Below are 10,517 nucleotides of genomic sequence, written 5' to 3' on the forward strand. Positions count from 1 at the left end.
TCGTTACGGATGGTTGTGAGCCACCATGTGGTTGCTGGGATTTGAACTCTGGACCTTCGGAAGAGCAGTCGGGTGCTCTCACCCACTGAGCCATCTCACCAGCCCCAACAAAAACTTTTTAAAAAGACATTTTAGGTAGAGAATATGAGCCCAGATGACAGGTCTGAGAATGTGACAGTTGTCACTACTCTGTAGAAAATCCAAGCTCACGTGATGACAATAACATTTAACTTATGGCAAGCAAAAATTGTTCATAAAGGGAAGGGCAAGCCAAGGGAGACCCCCTAAAATCCTGCATTGTTCAGATCAGCTAAGCACAGCACTACGCACCGGGCCGGGCTCAATGGCAGAGCCTTTGTGATACTTGTGAGTCCCTAGGTCTGAGTCAACGTCTTGAAAAACTAACACCTATAACACAAAAAAGTAAGGCCAGGCTGGTGGCTTAAGCCTGTGATCCCAGTGCATAGAGCCAGGAAGAGGAGACCGAGGCCAACCTCAGCTACACAGCCAGCTCAAGGCTGGCCTGAGCTTCAGGAGACCCTGTGTCTCAATGAAACAAAATGAAACAAAACAAAACCAAACCCATAGAGTGTGCTCTCAAGATGTTCAACCCACAGTGAGGAAAATTTACTAGATATGAGGATGGCTGTGAATTTCAGGCTAACCTGGACTGCAGAGTAAAAGACCCTATTAAAAGAAGGAAGGAAGGAAGGAAGGAAGGAAGGAAGGAAGGAAGGAAGGAAGGAAGAAAGGGAGGGAGGAAGGGAGGAAGGGAGGGGCTGGAGAGATGGCACAGTAGTTAAGAGCATTCTCTGCTCTTCCAAAGGTCCTGAGTTCCAATCCCAGCAACCACATGGTGGCTCACAACCATCTGCAATGAGATCTGATGCCCTCTTCTGGGGTGTCTGAAGACAACTACAGTGTACTTAGATATAATAATAAATAAATCTTTTTTAAAAAAAAAAAAAAGGAAGGAGGGAGGGAGGGAGGAAGGAAGGGAAGAAAGAAAGGAAGTAAATGAACTGAAATAAACATTAATGTGTTAAGCTAGTGTGGTGGGTCAGCAGGTAAAGGTGGATCGTAGGAGCTTTGACCCCTAGGATCCACAAGGTAGAAGAAGAAAACTGAGTCCCTCAAAGCCACCCTCTGACCTCCCTGTGCTTCAGTGACACATGAACCCCCAGCACTTCAAATAAAAATGTCATTTAAAAAATCAAACTAGATTATTATAAAGTTACTTATGGAGCTAGAGAGATGGCTGGGCAATTAAGAGCACTGCGTGTGGCTCTTCCAGAGGACCAGGGTTCAGTTCCCAGCACCCACATGGAAGCTTATAGTGGTCTGTAACTCCAGTTTCAGGGGCTCTGCTGTGCGAGTCTGGCTTCTGTAGGAACCAGCCAAGCATGTTCCTATCAGATATCTATACAGGCAAAACACTCATACACTTCAAATACATACATACATACATACACACACAACTAGGGGGCGCCTGCTGGGGGTGCATCTCAGCATAGAGTGCTTGTTCTGTACACACAAGGCCCTAGGTGCTGGAAAGAGAAGAGGAAAGACAGGTCTGGCAGCCAGACATTCTACCCAATGAGTCATCTCTCCTTATGCAAACTCTCCAAGAAAACACAGAGAAAGGGGCTGTTTTAGAATGAACAGGCAGAGCTTACTCAGGAGCTGAGCCGGGCAGTGGTGGCGCACGCCTTTAATCCCAGCACTGGGGAGGCAGAGGCAGGCCCATTTCTCTGAGTTCAAGGCTAGCCCAGTCTACAGAAAGAGTTCCAGGACAGCCAGGGCTACTCAAAGGAATGAGGTCCCATAAAATACTAGGACCACTGCCACCGCCGCCACCACCACCACCACCACCACCACCACCACTACCACCACCATCAACAACAACAACAAAAAGGACAAAAATGAAAGAAAAAGAAACTGCCATATGAAATTTCAGTCAAAGGGCTGGAGAGATGGCCACTGGCTGCTCTTCCAGAGGTCCTAGGTTTGATTCTCAGCATCTACATGGTGACTCACACCTGTCGGTAGCTCCAGTTCCAGGGGATCTGTTGCCCGATTCTGACCTCCATGGGCACCAGGCTTATATTTAGTACACAAAAACCTACCCACATACACAAAATACAAAACTAACGGAAAACTTTTATCAAGGTGAGAGATGTAGCTCAGTTGGTGAAGTGTTTGCCTCCTAGAACACCCACTGTACAAAGCGTTGGGTCTGGTCCTCAGCACCTTATAAATCATGCACGGCAATGCATGACCTATAACTTGGCACTTGGGAGGCGGAGGAAGGACAACCATGAATTCCAGGCCACAGAAACTTTTTGTTGTTGTTGTTGAAAAAACAAAAACCAAGGGAAGGGATGATGGGCAGGTAGGGATGTGGCTCTGTGGCAGATCACTTGCTTAGTCCCTGGATTTGATCTCCATCACCACAGAACAGAACCACACATGCTCTTCACTGCCCAACTCCCCCCAAAGTTTGCAACAATGAAACCTACAACAAACACTTATTACTGGGCATGGGAAGGTGATCCACAGATGCGTGAGGTCAAGCGTGATGATCTGAGTTCGATCCCCAAGTCCCGGGAAAGAAGAGAACCTACTCTTACAAGTTATACTTTGACATTGTGGGTGAGCCCCTTGGCCCAAAAGTAAATAAACATTAGAAACTTAAGCAACAAAAGGACAAAGAGAGCCAGGACTCCGTTAGTGGTGGCTCCTAATTGCTCTTCTAGCCAGTGTCCTAGGCAGGAAAAAGTAACAAAAGTTGGAAGAAGAATGGGACAGGAAGAAACAAGTGAATTATCATCTGATTGCCTACAAAAAAAAGGCAATCTGGTTACAAAATACATTTAAAGAGGCAACTGTGCCTTATTGTACCACAAATATTAATTCAAGAGGTAAGAAAGTATTTGTTTGTTTTTGTCTGTTTTGTTTTGTTTTCCTGACAGGGTTTCTCTGTGTATCCCTGTCTGTCCTGGAATTTACTCTGTAGCACAGGCTGGCTTCTAACTCAGAGGCCACCTGTCTCTGCCTGCCAAGGGCTGGGATCAAAGGCATGTGCCACCACATCCAGCTGAGAGACGAGATTTTAAAAGAAGATACTGGGCTGGAAGATGGCTCTGTGGGTAAAGGAGTTTTGCCACCAAATCCAACAACCTGAGTTTGATCCTGGAACCCATACATTGGAAGGAAGGGACTCCTACAAATTGTCTTTTGACCTATCACATACACACATACACTGATTAAATAAATGTTATTTTAAAAACTACTTGGGGCCTGGAGAACTGGCTCAGTGGTTAAGAATGATGACTGCTCTTTCAGAAGATCCGGGTTCAATTCCCACACCTTACATGGTGGCGCACAACTATAACGACAGTCCCAGGGAAACAGATGACCTCTTCTGGTCTCCACAGACCCAACATACATGTGGTACACAGAAATGGATACAGGAAAACACTCATACACATAAAATGGAAATAAAAAGATATCTTACTATATACATATATAAATATGTCAAAATCTAAAACCATCTAAACTCATGAGTCACTTCTGGTACAAGCATTTCGGTAAGTCAGTCTGTGCTTACAGTGGAAGGATGGTGTGCCAAATACTAACTCTCAAAAAATGTATTAACTCTTTAAACATTATAACCTTCTTTAAAAAGCCATAAAGGCCAGAGTAAAGGGCTGAGAAGATAGCTCAGTTGGCAAAGCTTGCCCTGAAACCACAGGACATAAGTTCAATTCCCAGAACACACATTGCAAAACCCCAGATTGCCTGGGCAGCAGTGCCTCATGCTTTAATTCCAGCACTCAGCAGGCAGAGGCAGGCAGATCTCTAAGTTCAAAGCCAGCCTGGTCTACACAGCAAGTTCCAAGACAGCCAGAGCTGCACAGAGAAACCCTGTCTTGAAATACAGAGAAAGAGAGAAAGAGAGAGAGAGAGAGAGAGAGAGAGAGAAAGAAGAGAGAAAGAAGAGAGAAAGAAGAGGGAGAGAGAGAGAGAAAGAGAGAGAGAGAAAGAGAGAAAGAAAGAGAGAAAGAGAGAAAGAAAGAAAGAAAGAAAGAAAGAAAGAAAGAAAGAAAGAAAGAAAGAAAGAAAGGGAGGAAGGAAAGAAGGAAGGAAAGAAGGAAGGAAAGAAGGAAGGAAGGAAGGAAGGAAGGAAGGAAGGAAGAGAAGGTTGAGGCAGAAGAGTAAGAAGTACAAGGTCGGGTCTGGAGAGATGGCTCAGTGGTTAAGAACACTGACTACTCTTCCAGAGGTTCTGAGTTCTCAGCAACCACATAGTGGCTCACAACCATCTGTAATGGGATTCAATGCCCTCTTCTGTTGTGTCTGAAGACAGCTACAGTGTACCCATATACATAAAATAAATCTATTTTTAAAAAAAAAAGGAGGAGGAGGAAGAGGAGGAGGAGGAGAACAAGGTCGTCCTTGGCTGCAAACTGAGTTCTAGTTAAATTTGAATCCCCTAGAGCTTGGACTTCCTGACTCTGTCTCCCTTCCTCTGGGGGCGGAGCTAAATGGGGCTGAAAGGCTGCTCATGGTGTGCATACTGCTCCGGCAGAGGATGGGGTTAGAGTCCCAGCACCCATTTGGTGGCTCACAAATTCTGTAGTCCAGTTCTAGGGCATCTGATGCCCTCTTTTGACCTTCATGGGTCCCAGGAATGCATGTAGTACACAGATATACATGTAGGCAAAATACCATTACACATACATTAAAATGAATAAATTTAAAAATAAATCTTAAAAAAATTGCAAAGACGCTCCTGAAGAAGGAATCCACCTTGTCTAACGACAGGACTGCTTATAAATCCATAACAGCGCCAGGCGTGGTGGCGCACGCCTTTAATCCCAGCACTCAAGAGGCAGAGGCAGGCAGATTTCTGAGTTCGAGGTCACCCTGGTCTATAGAGTGAGTTCCAGGACAGCCAAGGATAGATATATAGAGAAACCCTGTCTTGAAAACCACAAACAAACAAATAAATATATCCATAACAATCACACCAATGAACAATTGGCAGAAGTGTAGCCTAGGGCCGGAAATACCCAAAACACAGGAACTGCACACTGGCCACAGAGGGAAACACAGGCCTCTCAGTTGGTACAGGAAACTGGTTCTTACAGGATTGGAGAAAAGCTGAAGAGGGGAGAAGAATGCTTCCGAAAAACAATGATGAGAACACAGGCAGGAGACCAGCACAGGGGGACACAGGCAGGAGCCCAGCACAGAGGGACACAGGCAGGAGCCCAGCACAGGGGGACACAGGCAGGAGCCCAGCACAGGGGGACACAGGCAGGAGCCCANGGGACACAGGCAGGAGCCCAGCACAGGGGGACACAGGCAGGAGCCCAGCATAGGGGGACACAGGCAGGAGCCCAGCACAGTGAGGACACAGGCAGGAGCCCAGCACAGTGAGGACACAGGCAGGAGCCCAGCACAGGGGGACACAGGCAGGAGCCCAGCACAGGGGGACACAGGCAGGAGGCCAGCACAGTGAGGACACAGGCAGGAGCCCAGCACAGTGAGGATGCAGGCAGGAGCCCAGCACAGTGAGGACACAGCAGGAGCCCAGCACAGGGGGACACAGGCAGGAGCCCAGCACAGTGAGGACACAGGCAGGAGCCCAGCACAGTGAGGATGCAGGCAGGAGCTCAGCAGAGCAGTGAATCAACCCAGTCAACACCACCAGGAAGGAAAGGGCAGCTTGGCAACCAATCCCTGAGTGGAGGAGGGAGGTGGCCCGGGGTGGGAGGAGGAGGTCAAGAGAGGGCCACGTGTTCTAAGATGGGATTTTCCATAAGGATGAGAGGAGAGGTGAAGAAGCAAGGTGCTGTCAGGGAAGAGAGAGCAGGATCTGGGATGCTAGGCCTCCCCGGCAGCCCAGACACTTCTGCCACTGTCCCAGGAGGAACCAGTGCAGACACAGGAGCACACACATGCACTGGAGACAGATAGGCAGAGGTGGGGACCCGAGGTATCCTATGTAACATTGACTCTCTCCCCTCTTCTCTTCCCCCATTCATTCCTCCCTCTTCCTCTCTTTTCTGACAGGGCTTCATGCAGCCCAGGCTGGCCTCAGACTTGCTCTATAGCCAAAGCTGGCTTCGAACTCCCGGTCCTCCTCCTACTTCCCAAGCACTGGAATGACAGGCATGAGTGGAGGGTTCCTAGTGGAATGGTGGGGACCACACAAGCTGCTTACTCGAGGTTTGTGGCTGTGGATTTACAAGGAAAGCAGCCTTCGTTGTGTGATTTCTCGCCAGCTACATTTAATGGTTGTGAGTCAGTACAAAGCTGCGTTCAGTGGGGATTGCGGTTGTGCTGGGTGACAGAAGGAGAAACCAGGGAAGTGGATGTTTGCAAGGTCAAGATGGAAACACAGAGGGCTGGCAGGACGGCTCAGTGGATAAAGGCACTGGCCAGCAAGCCTCACAACCTCAGTTAGATCTCTAGGACTTACATGGTGAGAAACAGCCCTAAAAATTGTCCTCTGGCCTCCACACACACACACTGTGGCATGTGCACATGTGCACGCCCACACGTACCCCCATAAGATATATAAATGTAATACTTTTAAAAATTTTATTTATTATATGTAAGTACACTGTAGCTGTCTTCAGACACTCCAGAAGAGTTCATTTTTATTTTTCAATTAATTTATTTATTATATGTAAGTACACTGTAGCTGTCTTCAGAGACCCCAAAAGAGGGCATCAGATCTCATTACAGATGGTTGTGAGCCATCATGTGGTTGCTGGGATTTGAACTCATGACCTTTGGGAGAGCAGTCTGTGCTCTTAACCACTGAGCCATCTCACCAGCCCAAATGTAATACTTTTAAAAATGTTAAAATGAGGATTTGTGCCTGGGTAACAGGACTGGGGCTATAGCTCGAGTGGTGGAGGGCCTGCCTAGCATCCGCAAGAGCCCTGGTTCCACCCCTAGCACCACATGAACTAGGTGCTGTAATGTCGACCTGCAATCCCAACATTCTAGGAGCAGAGGTAGGAGGATCAGAAGTTCAAGGTCATCCTCGGCTTCATAGCAAGTTCAAGATTAGCTTGGGCTACATGAAACTGTGACTCTAAATAAATAAATAAATAAATAAATTTAAAAAAATCAAAACAAGGGCTGGTGAGATAGCTCAGTGGGTAAGAGCACTGGCTGCTCTTCCGAAGGTCCTGAGTTCAAATCCTAGCAACCACATGGTGGCTCACAACCATCTGTCCCCTTCTGGTGTGTCAGAAGACAGCTACAGTGTACTTATGTATAATAATAAATAAATCTTTGGGCCGGAGCGAGCGGGGTTGACCAGAGCGAGCAGAGGTCCTAAAATTCAATTCCCAACAACCACATGAAGGCTCATAACCATCTGTACAGCTACACTGTACTCACATACATAAAATAAATAAATAAATAAATAAATAAATCTAAAAAAAAATCAAACAAACCAAAAAAAGTGATAACAAGAGAGAAACAGAGGGGGAGACAGAGACAGAGAGACAGACAGAGAGCAAAATGAGAGAGTAATTAAAATGGGAGGTGTCAGCAGGGTCAGTTAATTCCGTGGGCTGAGGCCTGGGCAGGGGCAGTGAGTGTGACAGGCCCAGAATGCTTTTCAGTGGGGCAGAGTAGAGCTGGAGTAGAGAAAAAAGTTGAAGGGAGCTGGGGGTGGGGCCATAGAGAGGCCATTCCACAGTAGTGACAGTCACCATTTGTGAGAGGGAAGGTAGGTGGACAGCGGGTCAGCGGGTAAGAAGGTGCCGGAATGAATGGGCAGGTGTTTGGATAACAACAAGGCTTTCTTACCCAGGCCCCAGACAGTCTAGCAAGCCCCTTTATTACCATCCATAAAGATAAGCAACATTCAATCATGACTATTTGTCTCCCAAGGGACACAACAGGCTCAGCCAGGTGGCCCTGCTCACCCCCCTGCCCTGTCTCCCAACCACTCACCTGGGTAGTTCCTGCAGCCTCCAGCAGTGCTTCCCCGACGCCAGGTGCCCTCGTAAAATGTGGTATTCCAATTCCGGAGGGTCCTGCTCTTAAGGGCGTCCGGTGTAAGGTTGCAGATTTCCAGTTTGGTGAACTCACGGATGAAGTCTCGGAACGACATCCTGAGGGCCCAAGGGCAGAGGTGAACCACAGTCCTCCATCATGAACTGGGTTTTAGGGGAGCAAGGGGGGGGGGAATAGTGTTGCTTACCAGAACTCCCCATCCTCCATCTTGACCCTCAGCTGCTCTCGTTCATAGGGGTCCACTTTGTTCCACTCATAGGAGCTGTGGGAAGCAGGCACTGCTAGGGTTGGACACCACGGACCTCTCTAACTTCTGTCCCTGGGTCCTGTCCAACCTGGCGTGTTTCCAGAGCCCAGATCAGCAGGCTTTCTCTAGGGCCACCTTCTTGAGGTCCTTAGAGATCCCCATTTAAGGGTCCCTCTTCTTTTGGGGAACAGGGTCTCACTAGCTAGATTTGAACTCATGGAGATACACCTGTCTACGCATCCTAAAAGCTTGGATTAAAGGCCTAGCCAAATTTTACTTTTTAAATTGTGTGCGTGTATGCGCATGCGCATGCTTGTGGAGGCCAAGATAGGGTGTTAGACCCCCTGCAGCTGTAGCCTCCTACCGTGGGCGCTGGGACCCAACTTCAGGTCTTTCCTGTAGACTAGTACAAGCTCTTCACCGCTGGCCCACTTTTCTCCCGGCACCGCCACACTTCTTGTTTTTGCTTGCCTTTTTTTGGCGTCAGGGCCCTGCTCTATAATAGCCCTGGCTGGCTTGGAACCCTGTACGTAGATCAGGCTGATGGCAAACTCACAGAGATCTGCCAATCTCCACTGAGATTAAAGGTATACGCCACCACGTTCCTACCTCCTCTAAGACTATATGTAGCCTTTGTTGAGCGGGACCTCACTGTGCAGCCCAGGCTGACCCCAAATTTGTATTGGTCCTCCTGCCTCAGCTTCCTGAACATTACAAGCAGAAACCACCACATCCAGCCAGGGTTATGTTTATCAAGGTCAAGTCAGACCTTGATGCCCTGGGTGTATCCACAGGTTGCCCCAGTGCCCACAGCCTCAGTGGGCTCTGTCAGGGCAAACTCCCAAGATGTGACCCCTTTCCTCAACTCTGAGTGCACACCCAGCCTGCTGGGGCCCAGGCAGGAGTGTCCAGGACATCTCCAGGCTTCCCCCAACCTCCCTAGCCTGTGCCTGTGACTTACCTGTCACTCCAGGGTCCTTTCCACTCCACTTCACCCCACGGGTTCCGCATCCGGATTAGGTTCACCCGCTGGCCCTGGTAAGTTACCTGTTCCCAAAAATGTGTATCAGTATCATGACCTTGGACGTCAGTATCATGACCTTGGACGTCCCTTCCTGGACCTCCATCTTCATATCTTCACCCTGCTTCCTACCCAGCAACACCAGGGCAACACAGTCCATACCCCCAAGCCAGTCCTCCAGCAATTCACAGCCCAGTGAAGCAGCTGTACAAATGAACTGGAGGCACTAGGCATAGCATTAACACATACCACACGATGGTTATCCCAGGAGGTCATAAAAGGAGACATCATTTCCCACAGCCCAGGTCAGATGCCGGGGAGGCTTGGAGGTAAGAACCACACTGCAGGGCAGGTCCCATCCCGGTAAATACCTGCTTGGCGCCCGTCACAGAGTACGCGTGGCCCCTCACCAGGTTCTTAAAAGTGACAGCCTCTAAATCACGGATATCGGTGATCTACGGAAAGAAACGTGCACTGTGGTCAGAAGATGAGGTGCCATCCCTGCTTGGAGCATATATGAGGCTCAGGCCGTACCCCTTGTCCCCTTGCACACACAACCCCCACAAAAGCTGTTGGAAAAAAACTTTTAGAGACTCTTCGCCTGACCACTCCATTGTTACACAAATGCTGTTCCTCCTGGGGAGCAGGGCAGAGCCTAGATACCTCCCCAATCAATGTTCTCCCTATGCTGCTACTGGCAAGGGCTGGCCAGACTGTGAGTGTGCATATATACACACACTTATAATCAAGCACACCCACCAAGAGGGAGTCAGCAAGGGGACAAACAGGGGAAAGAGAAGGACAGATCCAGTGGGGCTAAACTTGTGGCGTCATATAGCCCTTTTAAAAAAATAGTTTAGTTTAGGGGCTGGAGAGATGGCTACGTTAAGAACATTGGCTGCTCTTCCAGAGGACCTGGGTTCAATTCCCAGCACCCACATGGCAGCTCACAACTGTCTGTAACTCCAGTTTCAAAGGATTCAATACCCACACACAGACATGTGTGCAGGTGAAATGCCAATCAAATGCTCATAAAATAAAAATAAGGAAGTTATTTTAAAAGCTTCTTTTCTAGTTGACTCTCACTCTCTCTGTATGCGACTCTGGGTTGCTGCGTGCATGCGAGTACAGGTGCCCTTAGCAGGGTTGCTGCGTGCATGCGAGTACAGGTGCCCTTAGCAGGGTTGCTGCGTGCATGCG

The 10,517-nt window shown here is 48.5% G+C and overlaps 1 protein-coding gene across 2 annotated transcripts in view; it reads right to left on the reverse strand.

Moving 5' to 3' along the window:
- Positions 1-10,517, reverse strand: part of Capn1 (calpain 1) — a 26,379-nt gene that overhangs the window by 10,528 nt on the left and 5,334 nt on the right. For both annotated transcript variants that reach the window (XM_021151377.2, XM_021151376.2), the window contains exons 7-10: positions 9,689-9,772; positions 9,258-9,343; positions 8,237-8,311; positions 7,987-8,147 (exon numbers count right to left, since the gene is read on the reverse strand). In XM_021151377.2, the coding sequence (XP_021007036.1) occupies positions 7,987-8,147; positions 8,237-8,311; positions 9,258-9,343; positions 9,689-9,772 (406 nt within the window). The remainder of the gene's footprint in view (positions 1-7,986; positions 8,148-8,236; positions 8,312-9,257; positions 9,344-9,688; positions 9,773-10,517) is intronic.

Source organism: Mus caroli, chromosome 19, assembly GCF_900094665.2.
Source record: "Mus caroli chromosome 19, CAROLI_EIJ_v1.1, whole genome shotgun sequence".
NCBI lineage: Eukaryota > Metazoa > Chordata > Mammalia > Rodentia > Muridae > Mus > Mus caroli.